Consider the following 27001-nt stretch of genomic DNA (forward strand, 5'->3'; position numbering starts at 1 on the left):
GAATGATTTTTTTTCATTGAGAAAGTAAAAATGCACAAGTGAAGTCTAGTGTTAAAAGGTCAAATGTATGTTAAAACAATGGAAATTTGTAGAATTTTACATTTTAAAAAATACTGTTAAATTTTTTTTTTTTATAAAAATAGTAAAAACATTTTAAAATTTTATGGTAAACTACTTATATTAGTTTATAGCGAAGGTCACCAACCTTGTCTCTCGAGAGCTACCTTCATGCTGAATTCAGCTCCAACCCTGATCAAACACACCTGAACCAATTAATTGGACCTGAAGCAGCACTCAGTAATTACAGACAGGTGTGTTCGGTTTGGGCTGCAACTGAAATCAGGTTGTTGCCAGAAGTTAACGAAAAATTATTTCAATTATTGATTAAATTACTCATTATTTGAATGTTATTAAAGCTGCGGTCTCACTGTACTTTTCTCCCCATAGACTTCCATTCATATGCAGGCGAATGCGTCTGACCGGAACTGCAAAGTCATGCGTCAAGTTTCGCAGGTTGCTGCGGTGCAAAGTTCAAGCTTGGTGAACTCTGACCTGCGAAATCGCATCACTTGACTGCATGAAACCAATCGGAAATCAAAACAATTTAAAACATGGAGTAATTGCTTGCTTTTTTAAATGTCTAATAATCTTGTTTAATCCTGTCCCTTTTCGCTGCGCCGTACGACAGAATTTCATATTATCAAACTCTAGTGTGACCGCGGCTTAACATTTACCCCTACCCCAAACCTAAACCCAACCATCACAGTTGGGGCTGCACAGTATATAATTTCAGCATCGATACCGCAATGTTGCGCACACGCAATAGTCACATCGCAAGATATGCAATGTTGAGTCTGAATTATAGTTGAACAGGAGCCACAGAGTCATATTTAATTACTTTATTTATACAGAATTTATACGATTACACCAACATAAAATCTTAGTCTTGATTCTAGTCGAAATATCTACATTTTAAAGCAAAAATATTTGAGTGTAATTGATTTATTTTTTTCTCAAGTTGAAAACAAAACAATATTTGTACTTGATCTAATAATTTTTAGATATATGGACTAGAAACAAGACAAAGGAAAGTCATAAAAGCATTTATTAAATTGTGATTATTTAATTTCTGTACCTGAATGCTGTTAGAGTCCATAGAAAACCATCATATAGTGCTGTTCAAATCTTGTGAAACTCACAATATTGATCACAGAGAAATTAAACATTGTAATATTAGATTTTTCCAATATCATGCAGCCCTAATAACAGTAATGTAAAACAGTTAGTTTACCAATTATTATTCATATTATGGGGCGACGCGGTGGTGCAGTAGGTAGTGCTGTCACCTCACAGCAGGAAGGTCGCTGGTTTGAGCCTCGGCTAAGTCAGTTGGCATTTCTGTGTAGAGTTTGCATGTTCTCCCTCGGTTCACGTGGGTTGGGGTGCTCCGGTTTCCCCCCAAGGTCCATAGACGGACAATTGAGAAAGCTGAATTGTCTGTAGTGTATGTGTGTGAATGGGTGTGTATGGATGTTTCTCAGTGATAGGTTGCAGCTGGAAGGGCATCCACTGGGTGTAACATGAGCTGAATATGTTGGCAGTTCATGCCACTGTGGGGACCCCTGATAAATTAAGTGACTAAGCCAAAAAGAAAATGAATGAACATTTATATAATTTATTAAATTACTCATTATATTTTAATCATTGTATTTTATTAACGCCTACCCCCACCTCAACACTGAACCTACCTGTCTATGTATTGTAAAAATATTAATTATTATTGTAAAGTTTCACAAGAACTATGCTATGCTGAGATGAATTATATATAATTATTATTATAAGAATTATATGTGCTGTTAATACAAAAAAATACGTCTTATGCGTTTTCCCACTTTATTTATAAACATCATGATATATTGTGGGTGGTTTTCCTGTGATTTAAATCACTGATATTATTATCAGGGGCAAAATATCATGATAATATTGTATCGTAATACTGTACCTAAATATCTGACGACTTATTTCACTTTTATCTTTGCTCTATATTATTTATTTATACTTGCATTTTCTTTGATTTTGTCCTCTACAAGATTAGTACAATCAAAGTTAATTATTTTGTTTTAAATAGAGCTATAAAAGTAATCTGCCGAAATTGTAGTCATATCGCATTATAAATTGCAGCAAAATAAAATATCGGAATGTCAGATTTTCCCAATATCATGCAGCCCGAATCACTACTGAACTAAACACTATCATGGTATTCAAGTAACACACATACAATTAAAGTAATGCAATAATAATATTTACCAATTTTTTGCTGTAGCTTAAATCTATATAACTGAAAAATAAAAACACAGCAGTTATATCAACAAAGATGCATAAAAAGTGTCATGAAGGGAATTTTGGCAAAGTCAGTGTACGTTTATTTACCTTGTTTATATTAAACTTACAGTTAACCAGGTTACATATCTTTACTGTAGATTTTTTTTCTTTTTACAGTTAAAATCACAGCCATTTGTACGGTGTGATTGGGAAAATATAGTTTGTACATTTATAAAAGCAATTACACCTATAAAAATGTCCCCACAGTCCACAAAAACAAACCTGCAGCTGTGTGGGTGTTACTTGTATTTGTATACCTCCTTATATTCTTTGTACTTTTCCTTTACTTTCTGTAACTGCACATCTCATTCTCACTAGCTCACATTATTACACAGTACTGTCGTGTCACACATTTGTCTTGTTTGTCTCTTGTTGTTGGCTGTGTTATAGGATGATATTTGCTTAACTAATGGAATTAGCTGGGATTTGTGCCGTTAATGGACTTGACTGTTTTTTTGCCAGCCATTTGTCTTTAGTGTTTGTGTGTGAAAGATGGTGAAACATAATGTGAGCTGATATGCACATACTGTACTGTATGGTGTTATGAAGCCAATGGATTTTACATGCAACAAATGCGTTTTAATCAATCAATTTAAAAGAATAATTCCCACACAAATATTCAGTTCCTTACATAAAGATAGTCTATGGCTTGATAAGACTTGCAGCACACATATAGGCCTTAAATGACAAGATGGTAATGATGAACATTCTGTATGGATAAGTATAAATATTGATTTGTATTGATTACACATTTGTAGCATACTTGTCAGTCCCTTTGAATAAATTCTCTGCAACATGACTAATAAATGTAAAGGATCTTAACATTAATTTGATTGTTGAAGTCTTAAGATTTTATGTTTTTTGTTTTCAACATTTCTATCACTTGCTGATGAATATGTGCAGGCTTGAGTGTTTTTTTTCTTCTCTTTTAAAGGCACCTATAATGAAAATCATCTTTTGTAAGCTGTTTGGACAGAACTGTGTGTACTGTGTTCAGTCACATTGGAGTGAAAGAAAAACAATAAGTCTCTTTTTTTAATTTCCAGAAGTTAAAATAGGATCCAAATCTCTCCACCGTAATGTGTCGTAGGAGTGCAGTTTCCCCACCCACCAAATATAGTGACATCCGCGCAATAACATGTCAACACAGGTTTAAAAGTTCGGCTCTCTGTGGTCATCAATCATTATCAAATGTGATCAAGAATGAGTTTGTTTTTAATGAATCACAGAGATTTTACTGCCTTTATCACCACAGCCACATGTCAGTACAATTATAAAAGAAGCTTCAATCCCGGTTTGTGAATGTTAAATCAGGTTTATTTTGTACATCAACTTAACGGATATCCATACAGCAGTGGATATTAACGAGTATCCTGTCGCATTTGCATGCATAAACACTGCAAAGTTAAATGTGCGTACTGTATGTGCTTGCGTGAACTTTGTAACGACATTGTGTGCGACTTATTCTTGCAACTCCACAGCAAATACATCAAGTAATAATCATCGGTTAAGTTCGTACTGTAGTATTTCTCACCTGAGATCTGCTTCTTTCATGTCTGTCACTGTGGTGTTTATCTGGGGCACAAAAGACTTGTCTTAAATCTTGAAAAAGGGGTAAAATAGCTGCCCCTTAAGTTTTAAATTACCAATCTCACACATTTCTTATAAATGTCCAGCCAGAGGCATTTAGATCAGTGGCTGAAACAGGTTTTGTTTGGTGTGCGTTTGTCCAAAATCAATTTTGTGGGATACCTTTAGATAAATAAATATATACAGTTAAAGTCAGAATTATTAGCCCCCCTAATAAAATTGTTTCCTTTTTTAAATTTCCCAAATGATGTTTAACAGATCAAGGAAATTTTCACAGTATGTGTTATAATACTTTTTCTTCTGGTGAAAGTCTTATTTGTTTTATTTTGGCTAGAATAAAAGCAGTTTTTAATTTTTTATGAACCATTTTAAGGTCAATATTATTAGCCCCTTTAAGGCATATATTTTTTGATAGTCTACAGAACAAAACCATCATTATACAAAAACTTGCCTATTTACCCTAACCTGCCTAGTTAACCTAATTAACATAGTTAAGCCTTTAAATGTCACTTTAAGCTATATTGAAGTATCTTGAAAGACATCTAGTAAATTATTATCTACTGTAATTATGACAAAGATAAACTTAATCAGTTATTAGAGATGTCATTGAAACTATTATGTTTAGAAAGGGTTTGAAAAAAAAATCTTCTCTCCGTAAACAGAAATTGGGAAAAAAAAAATAAACAGAGGGGCTAATAATTCTGACTTCGACTGTGTATGTATATATATATAAATATATATATATATATATATATATATATATATATATATATATATATATATATATATATATATATATATATATATATATATATATATATATATATATATATATATATATATATATATATATATATATATATATATTCTATCTCTATATCAGAGCACATATTTATCATGTTTAGTGTTAAAAAAATCTAATAAAAATTTGAAAATAAATACTTGGTTATTGTTGTTTAATAGCTCTTTAAACAATTTGGAAATGGTTAAAGAGGGCACAGATGTGTATTTGTGCATTACAAGTTTTGATATTTGATACATCTCACAAAGCCTAGTAAAAACAGGCTTTGTCTAAATGCGTGTTGTGACAATGGGCCACACACTCAACGCAAAGCACAGCACCATTGATTTCTATCTGGTTGACTCAACATATTTTATGATACGTGCCCCCCTAACACAATGGTTGGGGAAACACTGGGTTCCTACGCTTTTGTATTCAGCCTACAATTTGTACTAGGGCTCAACAATATTGGGAAAAATTCACATTGCGATATTTTTATTTTTTTCTCTGCAATTTATATATTGCAATTCTAAATACTTTTCCCCTAAATGACTTGAATAGTTCTATTTGAAAAGATTAGATTGAATTGGAGGAAAGTGAAATATAAATATATGTTTATGTTATTTATTATATACATATTATAAACGGACTACAGTCTTAAATAAACACAATGGAGCAAATATTAAAGTGAAACAAACCATGCTGTATTGCTTTTTTGGAGAAAGTTACAGTATTCAGGTACAGAAATGTAATAATCAAATGAAAAATAACACTGCATAGTCTTCATCACATAAACAATTCAATAGAATGAATCTTTATTAGACTTTTTTTTTTTTTTTTTTTTTTTTTTTTTAACAGTCCCAGGCCTTAAAAACACATGCAGATGATAAACTTTCACTCTATTATGGTTAAAATCTGCTGTGTCTCATTAAATCTTGTGTTTAACCTGTGGTTTTTCAACGACTATAAACCAAACTAATCATTGCATATCCTGCAATATGACTATTGCGAATGCACACATTGCGATGTTGATGCTGAAATTAAATATTGTGCAGCCCTAATTTGTAGTATCCCAAATTAAAGTCAGATTAAATTAAGCCAAATTAAGAGTAAGATTATAAATGTCCAGCCATAGAATTTATGTGAACCATATTTGAGTTCACTGACTGCATTTATGCATGTCTTCTTGGATAAACCTGAGCTGCTATATCCAAATTGGCCACTGCTCATGTATAAATCCAAACACTATAGAATACACAACACGTCACTCGTATAGTTTTGAATAGGGAAAAGTGTAACAGTCAATGTTGTGAATGAAGCCTAGCCTACTAGTACAGGAGCCAATCATCGATTGCTATAGACTGACGTTTCTCCAGGGGGAAGCCCGGACCAGACGTCTGCTTTACGATTTTTTTTTGTTTTGTTTTTGTGGTCAACAAACGCACTGAATTTCAGTGAATACTTACTTCACAGACATAAGAAACAAATCAACATGAAGCTTTAAATCTGTACTTTTGAATGAACCAGCTATACTTGAAAACAAACGTATTTTTGGTTTTGTAATCTGTATGAAACAAACGCAAGGTACAGTCCGTACTTTCAAACGCACATCACATGATATTAACTATTCAAACAACCACAAACTTGTAAACAGAGTCACTTTCATTTCTGGAGGAGATTCGCCGATAAGACCAAGATTACTTTAGAAGACCAGCGCGATCAAGGCGATCATTATACAGAGGATGATAATATACAGAACGGCCATAAATGAGGTTGGTGTCGTGACCTCGTTTCTTTCGAATGCGCACGTGCAATATCTCGAACAACCTGAAAAAATGAAGATTTTGTTTGAATCAGATGTTTAAAAAACTAATCTTATGAGACGGTTGTTCAGTTGTTTCCCCATTCAAACAAAATGCCTGAGCGTACTGCCCGAGAGGTGTTTAAAAGATGGCCACCAAGTCAAATGACTTGCCTTAAAGGCACTTTGATAAATCCCCCCTCTAAGAGACTGCTGTCTCACCTGTCTGTACATCTCAAAGATGGAAAATTGTCATGGCTTGAAATGCCAATAAAAGGTTTTTCATGTCACTGTCAGTCGAATGTGGGTGGCCTTTGATCGGGTCACAAACCGGATTCCAGATTGAAATCTCAATAGCTCAAAGAAAGACAATGACATCATGCTAAGCTTCTCCGTGCTGTTTAGCTTACCCTCTAATCGGTCGCCATTATCTGTAATACCTTAATGGAGAATCCATAGTAGCTGAAGAGGATGGTGGGGCGAGTCAGAAGTAAGCTACAGCAAAAAAAAAAAACATTGATTTTTATTTTGTGAGTGGTTAATTTGCTGTTGTCTCCGTTAGTGTTCCTGCACTGATTAACTCCTAATGAAAGCTTCTGTTAACAGATTCACTGTCCAGTTTATCACTTCAGACAGTGACGCATCTGCTCTGAGCTGCAGGCTTACAGCTACAGGCTCTGTGTCCTTTTAAAATGCTGCTTATTTATTTCCCCATCAATGTAACAGGGAAATGGATGGTGTATATTCACTGGTGGTTTTAATGTGCTCTAATTGTGGTGTGTTTTGCTTACCTGTGAGGAGAACATTGCTTTGTGTGTGTTATGGTACCTGACCTGTACTGTTAGAATTAACCCACTTATGGCCTCTGATGATCTTTCTATCTGTAAGTACAGCTTATAACAAGATCCATAGCAGGCCATTTGATATTTTGAACTGGTTATTGTGGAGGTTTGTGCTGCTTTTCCACTGTGTTGCCATATATATAACCGGTTTGTATTGCTGTTTGTGTGTAAATATGCGCCAGACTTGTTGTCAAACAGATTAGAGTATGGTCACAGATGTTTGGAGCACATAGATGTTCAGACGGGCTGCCAACAGTGACTGTGCAATCATTTTGGATGAGTTGGAAGCATCTGCTTTTAGCTGCAAAAGTTGATATAGCTTGCCATGCACGCTAACTGCCTGTCATGTCTGTAATTTCCTGGTGAAATGATAATTTTTTTGTTGTTGAATCGGATACGGCTGGAATGGAAAAAAAAACACCTAAAATGATTTGCATCGAAATCATTTTTTGCTGATGATTTTTTTGTCCTTGCATGTTTTATGTCATAAAAAAATTCAGAAAGTGTAACAGTTCTGAAAGAAGTGAGAAGTTTGGGGTTAATACTTTGTTCCACATTTTTGTTGGAAAACTGATTATAGTTGGCTGCACCTTGATTAAAACAAGCAGTGATTTTGCATATTGTTTTTAAATTGCTGATTTTATTTTCATGAATAATAAAAAGTAATCTATTCCTGTTGTGGGAAAATGTTTCATTTTTCAGCATTTCCTTCAGTCGTTATTGCTTGATTCTTCATGTTCATTTTGCTCCTCATAAGTTTACTTTTTTTTAAAATACAGAACAATAATTTTAACAGAAAAAAAACATGCTAACATACACTCACCGGTCACTTTATTAGGTACACCCTACTAGCACCGGGTTAGACCCACTTTTTCCATCAGAAGTGCTTTTATCCTTCGTGGCAAAGATTCAACAAGGTACTGGAAATATTCCTTAGAGATTTTGGTCCATATTGACATGATAGCATCACACAGTTGCTGCAGATTTGTCCGTTGCACATCCATAATGCGAATCTCCCGTTCCACCACATACCAAAGTGCTCTATTGGATTGAGATCTAGCGACTGTGGAGGCCAGTTGAGTACAGTGAACTCATTGTCATGTTTAAGAAACCAGTCTGAGATGATTTGCGCTTTGACACGGCATGTTATCCTGCTGGAAATAACCATCAGAAGATGGGTACTCTGTGGTCATAAAGGGATGGACATGGTCAGTAACAATACCCAGGTAGCTGTGGCAGTGACACGATGCTCAATTGGTACCAATGGGCCCAAAGTGTGCCAAGAAAATATTCCCCACAGCATGACATTACCACCAGCCTGAACCGTTGATACAAGGCAGGATGAATCCATGCTTTCATGTTGTTGATGCCGAATTCTGACCCTACCATCCGAATGTCACAGCAATAATTGAGACTCTTCAGACCAGGCAACGTTTTTCCAATCTTCTATTGTCCAATATTGGTGAGCCTGTATGATTTGTTGACTCAGGTTCCTGTTCTTAGCTGTCAGAAGTGGCACCCGGTGGTTGGATGTGTTGTGCACTCAGAGATGCATTCTTTATATTTTAGTTGTAACGAGTGGTTATTTGAGTTACAGTTGCCTTTCTATCAGCTGGAACCAGTCTGGCCATTCTCCTCTGACCTATGGGTCAATTCATTTGTGCCCATAGAGTTGCCTCTAATTGGATATTTTCCCTTATTTGGATCATTCTCTGTAAACCCTCTAGATGGTTGTGCGTGAAAATCCCAGTAGATCAGCAGTTTCTGAAATCTCAGACCAGTCGTCTGGCACCAACAACTATGCCACATTCAAAGTCACTTAAATCCCCTTTCTTCCCCATTCTGATGATTCAGTTTAAACTGCAGCAAATCATCTTGACCATGTCAACATGCCTAAAAGCATTGAGTTGCCACTACGTGATTGGATTCATCCTCAAGACAAATGTCAGATTTTCCATTACCTGATAGAGAGAGAGAGAGAGAGAGAGAGAGAGAAGGCTAATCTAATTAGGTTAATTGTTCTGTAAACTAACATGTATCTAAATTACATATTGGACAAATTATGTATTGAAAAAAAAACTGAGGGAACAGAAGAGCCACACCTCATAAGTCCACCGCATGTCGCTCACAGACAGAGAGAGAGAGAGATGCATAGTGAACATCACTAAACAACAGAGAGAGCAAACCACACTTGGTCACATTTTCAAATGTTGTAGCACATTCAGAAAGGGATTGAACAAGCGAAAGGACATCGACTCTGACCTCTTGTCAGCACTTTTAATAAAGAAGGACATAATCGCAGAAATGAATGTGGAAGCTCTTTCTTTTCCTCTCGCTCTCCTCTTTGACATGTGCTGTCACGGCAGTGGGTGAAGAGCCCCGCGGTATAGTTTTTGCCCTGCTTGCGCCGCCTAGCTAGAGATGTTTTGAAAAGACCTGTCTCTCATAATGGACATCAGTAGGAAATTCTTGACCATTACGTAACATCAAGAAACAGGATTGGTGTTCTTTAATGTTCAGGAGATTTGTACTGGAATTTGAAATTTTTTCATGTCTGCAGTCGTGTTGTATTTTATACCAGGTCATTAAACTCTTATTTGAGCACTGAGCTCTTGCTCGCTTACTAGCGCTCTGCAGTCAGCTATGGCAAGCCATTTTATTTTTAATTGTCTGTTCTCAAAGCTATTTGCCATCCAGTAGAGATTTTCACTATGTAAATAGTGACAAGCAGTCAAACATCAATCATGGTAAACTACAGCTTTTTGTCATTGAATTACTGTTGGCTTTTCATTCATCAACTAGTCCAGGGGTGCCCATTTTTGTATAAGGGCCAAAAACCATATATTATTAATAGCCGTGGGCCGACGACAACTATACGAAACAATTTTAAAGTTGCTGTGGATAATTTCCTAATTTATTTTCCAATATTTAAAAATAAATAGAAAACATTACTTTGAATGGTATTACCTAATGCAGAATGAAGTTTTTAATTATAACTACTGCAATAAAAACATAATCACATTATAACACTAGTAGAGCTGAATAAACTAGTCAAGCAGAATCTGCCTTTGCCTTAATGTGCTCACCAAAGTCTTTTATCCGTTGGGTGACATTCTGTACATTTTAAACTAAATCTGAATAATTGACACCATTTTAATTGAAACATTTAACTTTAATTAGCTTTTTTTAGCATAACAATAAAAATCAAATAAAAGGTTACATTTAGATTTGAAATGACAATTTCTAAACCATCCTCGTCATTCTCCCTCTCTTCTCAAATGGGATGGCGGGCCAAATCTAAGGTTACCATGGGCCAACTTTGGCCTGCAGGCCCTAGTTAGGGCATCTCTGAACTAGTCACTTGTGACTATCCAATTTACTTTTTATTAGGTTCCAATAACTCTTCCAAGTGCTTAGGTAGTTTTTTTTTATAAGCATTATAAATTAACACTGCCATAAGAAACATGGATCTGTCCCAGTTAATAACTCTTGTTTTGATAATTGCTTTATAAGGCATCACATTTAATAATTTATCTTAATGATTACTTAATGGTTTCAATACAAACATCAATTTAAACTTATTTAAAGTAGACATTTATAAAACAGGTGTTGCTATAAGGAAACAAGAAATGGTTTCAATAACTAAATGAATGCTTGTAGTAAAGATTCATTATGATTATTATACTATATTTTTTTTAAGTTGTACTAACAAACTGGTACAAGTAAAACAACAGTTAGAAAACACATAAACCATAAAAAAAAACATTACTAGTTAACTGTGGTGAAAATATTTACATTACTTACATTTACACATTTAGAACAGAGATTCCCAAACTATAGGGCCTGTGGGTCAAAGTTGGCCCATGATAACTTTCGTTTTGCCTGCCAACCGATCAGATAAAGACAAATGATGGGGAAGGTTGAGGCGAATCCCTCCAAACAGAGATCGTCATTTCTAATTCAACATAAACTTTTGTTAGTTAGTTTGTTTTCTGAGTTACAAAAAACAAAACTAAAATTAAATGTTTTAATTAAATGCTGTGCATTAATCAGATTTTTTTCAACACTTTTTTATGTTGACATATGTGTGGCACTTTGCTAAAACACTATTAGGAGACATTTTTCACTACTGAGTGAAAAACACTAAACTCCATTGAGTTTTAAATTACATTTAAATGTTTATATTTTATTACATTTAAAAAGAACATTTTATTTTCATTTATGTGAAACCAAAGTATTGAATAAGATTGTGTATATCTGTTGTGGCTGATTTGATCTTTTTAAAATAAAAGTATTAATACTTTTTTAATTTGGTATATTTAGCTTCGGCCCACCACCCTAAATCAAGTTTGGTTTTTGGCTCTTCATAAGGAAGGGTTTGGGTACCCCTGCTTTAGAAGATGCTTTAATCCAAAGATTATGACAAGTTTAAGTTGAATCTATTTATGATTTTTATTTTTTTTATTTATTAAGAGTACAGACAGGAGAGAGTGTGTCCTATTTGGTGGTTTGTCAAGCACACTCAGAATTCCACAGTGTTTTCCAAGAATTATGGGCTGCTTATAAGAAAGTGTCTGCTCGACCTAGACGTGGAGAGAAAAGAGTCTTAGAGGTGGAGAGAAGGCATAATTTACAAACTTGCATACAGTACTAATGAACGGCTCCAATACTGAATAGAAAATAGTGTTTGGGAAAACATGCTACAATATAACTGGTAGCAATGTATATTTACTACTAAAGCTAGAAAGCTAGAAATATGCCAAAAACTATACACACACACACACACACACACACACACACACACACACACATATATATATATATATATATATATATATATATATATATATATATATATATATATATATATATATATATATATATATATATATATATATATATATATTAGGGGTGTACACTCAGCTCACGATACAATGTGTATCACGATATAATGTTCAAGATTCGATATGTATCAAGGTATTTGGAATAAAAAAAAAATCATTAAACTGAAATGCAAATTTTATTTAAAAAAATTTAATTACCAAGTAAACTATTTTTTATGTATTTATTTTTTCAACTTGTTAAACTGAACCTTCTTTAAGAAAATAAATTAAACAGGCCTGTCTCTGGAAAATAAAACAATTTAAAAACTTCTTATAAAATATTATTGAAATGATTCAATTCAATTGAATTTAACAGTAAGAGCTTAAGGCTTTGCTTTGTCAAAAAAAAAAAAAATCAGCAGTTCTATAAGATAATGCTGAACTTATGTTTATCTGTCTGAGAGGTTTTTTTGGATGGCTGTCTTCATGTTGGGCATGATGAGTGACAGGGTTACACAGGACAGTCGTGGCTCTTTTCAGCAGTTTAGGCAGGTTTACTATTTCTTCGGCGTTGCTAAAGTCGGCGCTATCAAGTGTATCATGTTGACGTGCATTTTTGTGTACCTCTGTACTCAAATGAGTTAATGCTCGTCGTAATCATAACTCTAAAATGCGATATGATTATTTAAATAATGTGCACGCTTTCGGTTTCATTTCCACTGCTGTTCATACTTCCCATGCGGCTCCTGAACAATCACTCTGTTCCACAAACTGAATGTTGTTTACTACTTTATTACCTGTTAGTCACAACCTGCAGGTTCTGTTCACTAAAGCAGACGCGCGCGCGCGTCTATCATAGTCCGCCCTAACAGCTCACGGTCAGCTTACGTCATGTGTCATTTTGCGGCCGCCAATACATTATATGAAGACAGAATGATATTTTAGGGTGAATTGTACCTTATAAATACAGTATGTGACTCTTTCAACACCATTAGGAGGTATCCATGTCGCTGTGCAAAGTATGTAAATCACTGTGAAGACTAAAACTTAGGCTATGTTTGACCAGTATGCATGTCAAAAAGTGGACGATTCTAAAGCAATGACTGTACAACCGAAATGTTGCCAGACGTCTGATTTTGAGAGGATGGGCCATCCTCTATTTCAACTCCACTCATCTTGGTCTGCTAACATTACTGCTGCTGCAATCTGAACTCACGTGTGACAGCAGGTGGAACGTAGCTCACGTGCAAACAGCTCAACTAATAGGAGAAAACGGACGTCATATCGTAATCAAATCGTCATAACGCCACGATGCATATTGTGACTTTTTTGCATCGCAATTAATCGTACAACGATAAATCGTTACACCCCTAATATATATATATATATATATATATATATATATATATATATATATATATATATATATATATATATATATACATACACACACACACACAAACAAATATATATATAAATATATATAAATGGCACTAACTGGCAGTTACTACACTGTAAATAGTATAATTAGTCCTGACAGCATATGTTTTTAGTTCATTGTAACTTATTAAACTAAGTTAATCGAGTTACGCTAGCTGTTTTAAGTAGGTATAACATAATATAAGTTCAATGGATTTATATGATTAATTTGATTCATCTTAAAATTAAAAGCACCCATGATTTGTTTTTTTTACGGTGTAGTTAATCTATTAAAAAGCAACAACACTTGGGAAACAATGTTAAGAAGCTGAAATCTAAACAACATAATACCAAACATTCATACGGCATATAAGACACACACAAAGAGTTAATAGATATTTAATAAAAGTTATGGTTACCATAATATATTGTATTGCATATTTCCCTATTTCAGTATAGCCTATACCGATATTAAATGATGACTACATGTTAACTCGGCTTGCCACATCAGCCTGCATTCAGCTGAACATCCAGTGCACCGACCGCGCATGCCTCTTCCCTGCGCTGACCGGACGCGACGGTGCCTATTTTTTTTCCCACCCTCCATCATCATCATCATCATCATCATCCCTCTCTCTTTCTCAGGAGATGATGCTCAGCTCAGGCACACCTGCTTTTCAGCTCTCGGCTCAGGCTTAAAGTGTCATTCCTCCCGGTTTCCTTGTCTGCGGTATCAGACGCGGAGCTCCGTCAATCAGAGAAGCACTGCCTCAAACAGAGCTGCCAGTGTCGGCGGCTGATCCTCCTCTTTGCTCTTCCTCCTCCCTGCGCTCGTTGAGGGGCTGCCGGGGATGGAAGCCCGCGCTGGCCGCTTCTTCATGGACTCGCTCTTGACGTCTCTTCTCTTTCGCGCTGTATCTCAGAAGTGCTGACTGGAAAAACATGCCTTTAAAATGGAAAAGCGGTTCGCCCGTCAGCTGGAAATTTCCCGTGCCCGTCCTTAAAACGTCCAGGTCCTCGCCACTCTCCCCAGCATACATGTAAGTAGCTGTAATATTAACGCGTTGAAGAGTGTGTGAATGTGTGTGTGTGTGCTTTTAAATGTGACCGAGGGCGCGTGAGAGTGTTTATATTCCGCCTTTAGTCGTACATCAGGGATGCTGCTACTGTGCTTGTTTTGGGGTCGGTTTGTCGCCTCCCCTCGTTTCTCTGTAACCTAAATTGTGGACGTTTAGAGAGGTCTTGAGACCCGTTTTTCTCGTTTAGCGTGTGTCCGCGCGCCGCCTGGTTTCCTCCACCCGCGGAGGATTTGCATGCGCTTTCTTCTCTATTCAAGCGGTTTTCTCCTCGCGGCTCTGTTTACGAGCTCTAGTACGCACCGGGCCGTGAAAACAGCCAGTGAAGCAGTCTTTTGTCCTGGCGTGTCGTGCGCCCTGGATTTGAGCGCTTGTGTTGTTGTGGTGGTGGGTGGGGGCCCGGTGGGCTGCTGGAGGATGCAGCACTGATGCTGGATGATACGCGGAAGATGACCGCTATCGGGCTTCAGCTCTTTTAATCCTTATTTCGGCACCCCTATCACAGCTTCACCTTATTTGTTGACCGGTTTACAGCTAATGCTACATCAATCCGTTTAAATAAGATATTTTAACACGTGAGCCTTTGTCAAGTCACCTAAGGCATTTCAATGGGTTTTGTGTATCATCTTAAAGTCCCGTGAAAATTGTTTCCAATTTTTTTTTTGTGTGAAATGTAAGATTTATTGTAGTTCAACTCAGTTTACATTTATTCATAAAGCACTTATTGCAATATGCTTTAAGATATATAAAAATGTGAGTGATTGGAAAATTGACATTTCACTTTGACAATTACTGATGCAACATCTATGGCTAGAATAAAGAAGTCATAAGTTCAGGTAATGTGTTTTTACTCAACATATAAATATATATGCCAAGACAGTGATTACAGCTTGGGATTTCTTTAGGAAAATAATATTCAGCAGTAGGCATGGACCGGTATAAGATTCTGATGGTATGATAATTTTGCTTAAAAATATGGTTTCACAGTATTGTGATTACTCCTCTATATTCTTTTTAAATGTCTGGGTAAAAAAAAACAAAAAAAACTTTTTTTCCATATGAACACAATAGTATTTATTATTGTGAATCATTTTAATTATTTTGGAGCAGTGATCTTGTCAGGCTAAAAAAATGAAATAAATCATAGACTTCTTTTGCAGCATTAGTTTCAAAATCACTCATTTCTGTACAATTTAAAACGGCATCTTTTCTGCTGGAGATACTTTTGTCATTAAAAAAAAGTGTAAATAAAAATCTTACACATACCATAGGAATGGTATAGCAGAAAATTGGGTTTTAAAACCTTGACTTTTCCAAACCGCAGTAAACCTTATTGTCCCCTGCCTATGTGACAGTTTTAAATCTGCTTCTAATCTAATATTATGGTTCACACATTCAGTCTTGCACCCATGGTGTGCTTTAACTGTTTATGACTGACTCTGTAATCACTTGCTATCGTCATTCACTATTCCATATATTAGACTATTAGTGCAGTTCACAGAAACCATGAATGAAAATGTGTAAATTGGAAATGCCAAGTGTGTTTTGCTTTGCCCAAAAACATGTTCGGTTTTCCCACTTCTTGGTCAGATCATGTGCTAATTTTTTTTAACAGTTAAAAATTGTAGTATGTCTTTTTTAAGTAACAAAACAAATCATTTTCATGTCACACATATAAAGCTTAATTTTACTATTGAAGATTACATTAGAAAATCATCCTGTGGATGCCCTCTTACAGAAAATAATTCAGCATGCAACATTCACAGTTCATTTTTTTATTGATTGTGTTAAGTAATCCAAAAGCGATTCCAAGCATGTGCAATCTGCACATCTATAGACAAATCAGGCAATATGCAAATAATACATTCATATTATTGATGATTAAATATGGGTTTTGATGCATTTAGATCTGCTATACATAAAGTATACTTGGGGTTTTACTCCTTTATCTTGTGTCTGAAAAAAAAAAAAACTGCTACTAATCTTATAACCTAATTTTCATCGTTCACTGAAACTGTGAGTGATTTGAGAGTTAACTGTGAAGCGAAAGTTTTAGGCGCTGGTCTCTCTTACTAATCATAGGCTATATCTGTCGTCGTCGTCTGAAAGTGGTTTTGCTAGTTCAGTTCTGACGTACAGGCTGGATCTGAGAAAATGGCTTGGTTATGGTATCTTTCTTCTGTCTTTGTGTCTCTCTAGCTTTAGCTCTGTTGTGTGTGTACAGTCCCCATAAATTTCACTGTGAGAATCAATAAACTGGGTTTATGTATACGGATCTGTATCTTCTCAGATTTAAGGTTTGGGCTTGTGGATTGCAGTGTTGAGTTCCTGACCCCGCTGTCGCCCCTCCCTGCCCAACCTTGCCCAGTAAAAACAAAATCTATTTTTACTGCTTTGGCTGTGTGTTGTGTGTGATTAGAGGGTGAGCTGTGGTCTCTGTATTTCTCAATGGGAGGAGAGATGCCTCTTGGACACATGAATCATTCTCTGCTTTTGGTGTGTTTTGAGACAGAATATGTTAAACAACAGGAAGTTACTGCTAGCTGCTATAAAAAAGAAAAATTAATAAGAGTGTGTACATCAGATGATAACCATACTGAAAGCTATAAAGTTTTAATAATCGTTTAATTTTATGAGAATGTAACAATGATTAGAAGTAATCGCATGATTGGAATCATTTTCCAAAGCTGTTTTTATTTCTTCCAGCATGATGAACAATGAAAGCATTGGCAGGCAGTCAAAATCCCCTTAATGAGTTTGAGAATTTAAAGTGAAGCACATTATCATCAATTGTAGTGGATGCTATAATTAAGGTTGTGCAGTTAATCAAAATAAAATGAAATATGTTATCAAAATAAAATGAAATTAGTGCGATCATTATTACTTTTTAAAGTGAAGGTTGATGTTTAAACATTCATTCATTTTCTTTCAGCTTAGTCTTTATTTCAGAGGTTGCCACAGCGGAATGATCCGCCAACTATTGTAGCATACGTTTTATGCAGCGGATTCCCTTCCAGCCGCAAACCAGTATATTGGAAAACACCCATGCACACTCATTCACACACACACACTCGTACACTATGGACAATTTAGCTAGCTCAATTCAGTTATAGCTCATGTCTAGGGCCAAATAGAATCTGCAGACATTTTCTGCTATTTCAGCGAAGAATTTTGTTAAAAATCTATGGATTTATGCGAAATGATTTTGGGAATATTATTAATAAAAACTTCATTATGAAGTAAAAAATAATACCGTTTTAACTTTTATTTAATATTAATAATGCAAATGCAATTAGATTCACTTTATTTGATAAACATAGGAAGTCTCTCATAATATATATCTACCAAACGATGGACAAAATGACTTTACAAACTGTATTGTAAATAAATCATATGAGCATTTTCATATTGGTCAATAATATTACTGAAATGATTTAAAAACTGAATAAATATAAGTGTACACACATTTACACAAGTAAATAAACAGAATCAATGATAGGCTAAAAATCTGCGGGAATCTGTGGAATTCTGCGCACGGCAGATTCTGTATGGGCCTACTCATGTCTTTGGACTCTTGGTAAAACCAGAGCACTGAACTGATTGTTGATGTTTATTCTAATGAATCCCCTACCCAAACAAGACCGACACATTATTTAAGCTACCCCTGATCACTTTTTGTTAGATTTTTGGATTTTTATATATTTGTTAGTGTTAGATTTAGTTTGTAGTTGTACATTTTAATCATGTTAAATGAACACTGTAAATTAAATTGTAGTTTTATTTTTTTTTTCTAATAATTGTCATTAATTGTTACAGAAGCAAAATATGCTATCAAACTAAAATGATCTAGAAATGAATACTTCCATAAACTAAGTTGTATTTGTTGTTACTAATATCAATTCTATTATCTTAAACAATGTGCTTGTTAAAAAATTTGTTTTTTTTTGTCTTGTCAAAAAATTAATGAATTAATTAATTCATTCATTCAATTTCCTTCAACTTAGTTCCTTTATTCATCAGGGGTCACCACAGCGGAATGAACCGCCAACATATTCAGCATATGTTTAATGTAGTGGATGCCTTTCCAGCTGCAACCTATTACTCGGAAACATCCGAACATGCTCATTCACACACATACACTACGGCCAATTTAGTTTATTAATTTCACCTACAGCATGTCTTTGGACTATGGGGGAAACCGGAGCACCCAGAGGAAACTCACGCCAACACGGGGAGAACATGTAAACTCCCACAATAATGCCAATTGAACCAGAGGAGACACGAACCAGCAGCCTTCTTGCTGTGTGGCGACATTGCTAACCCCTGAGCCACCGTGTCACCCGCATCAAAAAAAGGAATGATCTGCTGTAATAATATGGTTCTGATTCTGAAAAAAAACAATAACATGTATCCATTTTTTATTGATGGACTTTATTGAAGTTAATGTGTATGCAGTGTAAGGAAGGTGAGGATTCGTTTAGTTGAGTGCACTGCTGAAGTGTTACCTCACCTCTAAATATACCCGCTGCCTGTAGTGAGGATTTCACGCTTGGCAGGGCAAGAGAGAGGTGTCCATACTCATTAAAATACTTGCACAGGAAATCACAGGTCATTTATTTATTATTATTATTATTTATATTTTTTTTGAGTGGACCAAGACAGAATGCACAAATGCACCACAACAAAATCTTCAGCACACAGTCCTAGGGGCACATTCAAGAAGAAAAAAAAAAAGAAAAAGTGACATTCTTGTATCGGTGACTTGAAGGATTTCTGGGCTTCAGCTTAAAACAGTGATGAGGAGTGACAGCCGGAGAGCTTGTGCCGCAGGGGGGGAAGAGAATGACGCACACATGGGTGTGTGTGTGTTTGTGTGTTGGCACAGGTGAAGACTCTGCACAAACGTGGCACATCTAAAGTCCTGCTCATCCGCTGCTAAAAGGACCTCAGCCTTGACCTTCTTTCATATTATGATAATGAAAGTTTAACCTGGATTTTTTTGTTGTTGTTGGAATCTCAGCCATCCAGGAATTTGAGGGTGTGTTTGTGTTTTTTTTTATCTTCTGCCAACTTCTGTCTGATGTGTTTTAGTCTCCTGTGAAGACAAAGTCAAACTCAGTGAAATGTCAGCAAGAAACAGACAGCAGTTCGTCCTTTGCACGTTCACCTTTCACGCTGGATTCTTTCTGTGCTTCAGCCTTTTCTACCTTGTGATCTCAGATAAAAGCAGGAGATGTGTCAGGCTTCCTTGCTGCTGCATTTCGAGAGGAGGCTGCTTTATTAATTTTTATGTTTTCAGATTTTTTTTTTTGCTTTACCTTTCAGTCAAAATTCTGTTTGGAGGAGGCCACCAGCTGTTTTTTTAGTGTCTGTTCTTTGCATTTGGGTTTATTCCATCAATTCTTTGATCTGTGTCTTTTTAAAGTAAAATAAAGGCTATTTTAAGATGTAATTTTCAAAAATACATTTCAAATACTTACTGAAGAGAAACTAGAGATGATGCCCTATCATTATAATACCATTATATATTTAGTCAAATGGATAATAATTTTATATTACTGCAGTACATTTTTAATAACATATTTCTTGCAAGTTTTATTTTCTTCAAATACTACAGATTTTAAAGTCTGTGTACATCTACATGGTTTAAATGTTAATGCAGGGTTCAAAGCTAGGATTTTTTCTACTGGTCCAGTGGTTCAGGTTTGTTTTTGCCCTGCCAAAATTTCAAAAATGAAAAGTTAATATTCAGGGTGTCTTAAAAAGTATGTCAGGGTCTTAAAAAGTATTAAAAGTTGATTTTGAAAAATTAAGGACCTTAAAAGGTATTAAAAAAAAAACGCAAAATGGGAAAATGTATGTTTGCGTATTTCTGATTGGAGAAAGACGAGTTTAAACAGTGGCTGAAGCCTGTTGCTAAAAACAACTGCGTAATTTATTCTTTCAAGCTTTGTTTCTTCTGAGCTTATCTGAGTTCTGTTGCGTGGTTGTGCTCAATTAATTTATTTAACTACAACTGTTAAAGGTGGCGATGCGGCCTTAAAATATTCTGAGAAGGTCTTTAAGTTACCTCTAGGATTCCTGCATGTACCCTGATATTTTAAATAATTTGTCAAAAATAACATCTGTAAATCTAGAATTAAATTATTAAAAGAATATTAATGAACGTTAAATGAGCAAAATTCTAAGTGTTATGCAAATGCCTCATAATTAGAAGTTGCCGCCATGTTGCTGTCTCTTTGTTGTACTGGTTGTTACCAGGTTACAGAAAAAAATTGCGTGCTCACAACATCCAATCAGATAAAAGGAACCGTAAAGCAATATATGACTACTCATAGAAGGTAGCATTTAAAGGCTTAAAAGCACAAGCTGTTTCTTGATTCTACCACTGTATTTGTACACAGCTGGCAAATAGTTGCAGGTAAAATAAACTTTAGTAACAAGGTAGCATCTGGCCCAATCGGGGCAACTGATTCTGTCTGCTGTTTCGAGCATCTCTCATACAGGCCCCGGGCCATCAGGCAGTCCATATTGTTGAGCCCTGAATGGATATCCCAAGTCTTTCTGCCGATTATCAATATTTTATTAAATTTCTCTATCAATTCCGTAATTTAATCAGGTAATTTAAGGGCCTACTAAACATTCAAACATGTGGGTGTAGTTTTAAATCTTAACTATATCTTTCTCTCTTTTTTTTTATTTTATTATTTTTTTCAAGGTTATTTCTGACAGGTGTTGTAGCCCAGAGTGACAGTTTCAGAGTGTATTTATTGCAAACTGCCTGAAGTGTGCTATTCTGATCATGTGACCTCATCAGCTCCTGCTGTGCCACACCGTATGACATGTGAGCTTGGTTCAAAATTAACTTTTTGCCACACCTGCAAACAGCAGGCGAATTGATGAAATTTACTGGTTGTATATATTTATTACTGGCTATAAAACTCACATACTAAATGTATTATATTATATGCATTAGTAGTCATGTTTGGGCTCAGTAAGATAATAGAGCAGCATTGATGTTAAATGTTAATGTTGGATAATTCACCCAAAAATGAAAGTTACCTATTATTTTACGTTCCCTGGTGTCTTTAAACCTTTGAGTATTTATTTATTTTTTTTGTGTTAAACTCAAAAGAGGATATTTTAAAGAATGCTGGTTGCAGGTACCAGTTTGAAAAAAAAAATACTATGGAAGTCAATGTATCCCAGCAACCAGCATTCTTCAAATAATCTTTTGTGTTCAACAGAAGAAAAAAAAACAAGTAGGTTTTGAACAAGTGAGGGCTGAGTAAATGAAGACAGAACTACATTTTTGGGGAGGTGAATATTGCTTTTAAAAGTGTTTCCTTTAAAAGCAATTCTCACAGTTTTTATGCAATATAAAGCTGTTGTTTTAACACTGATTTTTAAAGTACATTGCTATTGCTGAATTAATCACATTTTAAAATATATAAAATTATATATGTCAAAATGGAAAACTGCTGTTTTAAATTGCAAAAATATTTTGTGTTGTATACTTTCAACCAACATATACTTTTGTATATGTTGTTCAGAAAAAATTTGTGAGAAGCCCTTAATAGGCTAAATGCACACAGACTTTTAATCTCAATCAGCCACCGATTCAGTCAGAATTGTGTTTTCATTATAAAATTGTCACATTTAAGATCTGATTTCTTTAAAAATCAGCAATCTTCACTGCCTGTTAGATATATTACCATGTCTTTAAAATATGATATTGTACCCCAGTATTTTCAATGGAGTTTCTGCATTAGCCTACTTGTACTGACAGCACTAGCGGTTACATGGTCTTTTATCTCGTTTTATGCTTGGACAGCTAAATGAATGTTAAGTCTATTTAACTGAATGTACTGTAATTACATTACAACATCAATGATGTCAAATAAATCTTGTTAAATTTAAAATAGTCACATTAAGCTTTCACTGGAAGTTTATCACTGGCTAAAAAACAAGTGTTGTATGTGGCCCATTCTCACCAATATTCATGCCATTTTTTTTTTTCAATATTTTTGTTTTTATTTTGCCTTTATTATGATAGGACAGTAGCTCTACGTTGGATAATATTTTTTTCTTTTGGAGTCTTATAATAATAGTCTAATAATTCACAGAGGCTAATAATTCTGACTTCAACTGTACATAAAAAAGTTGAGTAAATTACTATCATGGTAAGTTTCATAAGAATAATTTAGTCTCATAGTTGGTATGAAATGCTTTCAGCCAGGGAGGAATATTTATGGCTCACAATATCCCTGCCATTGGCAGGTGAGTTGAAGTTCATTTTGGGCCCTGTGGTTCCTAATAAAGACATCAGCCAACTAGTGAGTAACTCCCAATCCCAAAGCCAATTTTGACTTTCATTTGGCACATGCTAAGTGTTAATTTTGGGCGCTGCATGTAAGCATGTGACTTTTAATAACAGGATTATATTAAATATAAGTCAGTGCCGCAGTAGTGTGTCTTTTGCTTTAAGTCACTTGTGCTTCTGCCAGTCAGAGACATAAAGTTTTTTTTCCTTGTAATTTACCCCCACAACTTCATCCTCTAAAAACCTGGAACTAACATGACACACGTCATATGTTATTTTATCAGAATCATGTAAAGGCTGTATGCTTCCTCCAACATGAACCCGTGGAAAAAAGGACTGATTGTATCAAGTTTTTTTTCTATCATTCTTCCTTTATATCCATCTTCATTTATTCACGTCTATTAAGAGGAAAGGCAAGAATCCAATTTTCACCTCCAGATCACCTCATGAGGAAGAAGGAAAGGGAGTGGAGAAGAGGCAGGAGGGATGGAGATGAGATGGAAAAAGGAAGATGAGCAGAGAACAAGATTGGGGAAGGAAATATAGCTGGAAGGAAGGTTGAGAATGTTTATTAAGAAGAAAATATGGTTAGAAGGTATAGTGATGGGGTGGAATTGGAAGAAATGTACTGCAAAACATAAAGAGGAACAAATCAAAAGGGGCAAGAATAAAGCAAGGACTTCTGAACCGTTAAACTTTCTACAGCTTAATTGATTGCATTTTTCATGACAGCAGAAACAAAATAAGGAGAGATGTATCATAGATGGTTTTAGTTATACCAAAAAAGTTAACAATCTGTACATTTAAAAATGATTAAAACAATAACTGTCAATTTTGAATGTACGGATTGTTAACATATTTTTGGAATAACAATAGTGCTATTTTGTATTGTTGTTCAATTTAAAAAAAAACAACAGATTAACCTAAATTAGCCAAAAGAATCGTTGAAAGCCCAAGAATTGAGATTTTTGACTTGTTTTAAAAGTATTTTCTTCTCAGTTTATATGTTTTGTGGAGATGTAACATTATTTACATGACACACAATATATTAGAAGCCATGTAGACTTCAGAATTGCAATTTGTAATTGTCTACTGCATTTGTTTGCATGTAGTTATATTTTTTATCGAGACTCAGAAAAAAATTCTAAACATCAATATTTGTTTTTCTTGTCGTATAATTCACATAGCGGTTTGGGTTTGGAAATATGGCAAGTTTTCGACCCTCTGTATCGGTCGTATCAGTATTGTTTTTCATTGCAGTGTATGTTTATTTAAATTATTGTGTTAGTTAGTTACTCTTTACACAGTCTAAATTAGGCATGGGATGATAACCGTTTTTAAGGTATACCGCGGTTTGGTAAGGTCAAGGTTTTAAAATCGCCAACATTTTCATGCTAGACCGTTCCTAAAGTATGTGTAAGGCTTTGTTTTTACATTTTGTTAAACATTTTTTATGATAACAGTATCTCCAGCAGAAAAGATCTCCAAAGATGCAGTTTTAAATTGTGAAGAAATCAATGTTTTTGAAACTACGGAAGACTGCAGAAGTCAATGATTCATTTCAATTATTTAGCCTGACAACTTTACTGTTCCAAAATATTTTAAATGTTTCTCAAAATAAATATTGTGTTCAAAGGGAAAAAAAGTTTTAGTTTTTTACCCAAACATTTAAAAAGAATATATTTTAGACCAGTAATCACAAAACCGTAAATGCCTTGGTGCCGTGATATTTTTATCCAAGGTTATCATACCGTCAGAATCTTATACCAGACTATGCTTTGGCTAAATATTATCATTTCTGGTTCTGTTTGCAAAGCAGGTGTAGAAATTCTGCAGCAGATCAGTTGTGTTCATCTCTCTGCATGTGTGGTAAAAATAAAAGTAGTTCCTTTGAACCCAGCTTAAGGTCAGAACAATGCATAATTACAGCAGCTGGACGTCCCTGTGTGGTCATGTGATCATGCATAAAAAAAACAGCAGCTTCACTGAGTCAGCTCTCATATTTGCCAAAGCTGTGCAACAAAAATGACTTGCTTTGTGATATAATAAGCGTTTAATTTAAAAGTGTTACAAAGAAAGATTTAGATGTAGGCCATGTTGAAATATTTTAGTCACATTGATGAAGAAATTGCGAGCAGCCCTCAGTTAAACACATAACAGATCCTCTAACATTCAGTCACAATAAGCATTATATGATCTTGTGAATAAATCTAAGATTTGCATAACAAACTCCACTTGATTTTTATGCTAATTGCAAATAAGAGGCAGAGAGATGGATGCTACTTGTTTGTCTCTAAATAATGGAAATGGAACAACACAGCACCCTGTGATGTGCCTCATAACAGGACTGAGTGTAAACTCTTGAGCAGTACACAAGCACAAACAGTCACACCGGGCTCGCTTCAGCACACTCGTCCATAAGGGGCCTTCACAACCAATGCAAAATGGCAGCTGTGAGATTCTTGTTTATAATTAGAGGAAATTAAGTGAAAAATGTTGAGCCACAGGGAGCTCTGTTTTTCCCCCCACTTGGAGACGTTGTTAGGTTGTTTATCGCATGACGTGTGCTATATGATACTGTTTAGTTGCTGTGACCGCACAGTAGGCATGGGCTGGTATAAGAATCTGACTGATAACCTTGGATAAAAATGTCACGGTATTGTGATTACTGCTCTAAATTATATTCTTTTTAAATGTCTGGGTAAAAAACAACAGTTTTTTTGCCGCTTTGAACACAATATATCTTATTTTGAGGATCATTTAACATATTTTGTTACAGTAAACATGTCAGGCTAAATAATGAAAATGAATCACTGAATTCTGCTGTCTTCATTAGTTTCAAAAACACGGATTTATTTACAATTCAAAACCGCATCTTTGGATATTTTTTGTTGGAGATACTGTTGTCTTATAAAAACATAAATAAACAATAGAAAGTCATACACATACCTTAGGAAACAGTATAGCAGAAAATTTGGGTGTTTTTAAAACTTTGACTTTTCCAAACCACGGTATACCTTGAAAATGGTTATCGTCCCATGGCTACTGTATAGTTGTCTATACATTGAGCTAAAGTTAGTCTCATTTTGTCAGTTTGTCACTAAAGGTTGTGAACTATTACAGTGTCTTCTAAATGCACTTGCAAAGTTAAAAATAAATATATTTTGCTCTGAAAATGACTTGATTTGCAAAAAAAAAAAAAAACCTTCATTTGTTAGCTTAGAAGCTGCGTAAATATAAGATTTTCAATTATAGTTTTATCTGTTATTTGAAGTTCCTTTTCAATATAAAACAACATTTAAAGAGTTTTGATGCAAAATTCTCTGTCATCTGAAATTTTCTGATTTCTGCATTGTACAACCCAACAGTCCACTTTATCAGATGAAATGAGTGTAGTTCTCAAAAATAACTGAAAGTTAATTCTACTCATTTGAAAAGAGTTTTGAACTCAGTGTTGAAGTTAATGAGTTGATAAATACCTTTTAAATACCTTATAAAGTTTTAAATACCTTATTACTTCAACTTAAATAGAGTAAGTTCACAGTACTCATACTGTAGATTAGGTTTTTTGAACTCAAATGGTTTGTTGCAATCAGTTTCCTCAAACGGTTTGACTTGCCTTAAATTAGTGGGTTTTACAGCACTCAATTGGTTTGAGTTCTCTTCATTTATCAGGTATTACTTTGCTCAAATTGCTTCATTTACATCCAACAGCATTTCCATCAAGCAGCATTTCCATCCAACGAGTCAAAGAGAACAAAACTTTCTGATTAACTAGCGCTAGAACTAATACTAGTTATGATTACCTAGCATTAGAACTAATACTAGTTCTGATTACCTAGCATTAAACTTTCTGATTAACTAGCGCAAAACGGAATTTGCTGTGTTAGGAGAAGCTGCGTCAGTTTTTTCTTTATTTAATAATAAAGAAGACAAAGCCGACATGCAATGAACATGTTTAAAG

The 27001-nt window shown here is 34.8% G+C and overlaps 1 protein-coding gene and 1 long non-coding RNA gene across 11 annotated transcripts in view; both read left to right on the plus strand.

The window, feature by feature from the left end:
• klhl13 (kelch-like family member 13) overlaps positions 1–27001 on the plus strand; it is a 93928-nt gene that overhangs the window by 24271 nt on the left and 42656 nt on the right. For 2 of the 10 annotated variants that reach the window (XM_087251284.1, XM_087251288.1), the window contains exon 1: positions 14191–14678. In XM_087251284.1, coding sequence (XP_087107410.1) covers positions 14581–14678 — 98 coding nt within the window. In that variant the 5' untranslated portion in view covers positions 14191–14580. 10 annotated transcript variants of the gene reach the window in all.
• On the plus strand, positions 1835–4182 carry LOC147844063 (uncharacterized). Its single transcript, XR_015491505.1, has 2 exons — positions 1835–3501; positions 3591–4182. It is a non-coding gene; the product is annotated as an uncharacterized LOC147844063 (long non-coding RNA).

The sequence above is a fragment of the Danio rerio genome, chromosome 5 (genome assembly GCF_052040795.2).
Source record: "Danio rerio strain M-AB ecotype USA chromosome 5, GRCz13ab, whole genome shotgun sequence".
In the NCBI taxonomy this organism is placed as follows: domain Eukaryota; kingdom Metazoa; phylum Chordata; class Actinopteri; order Cypriniformes; family Danionidae; genus Danio; species Danio rerio.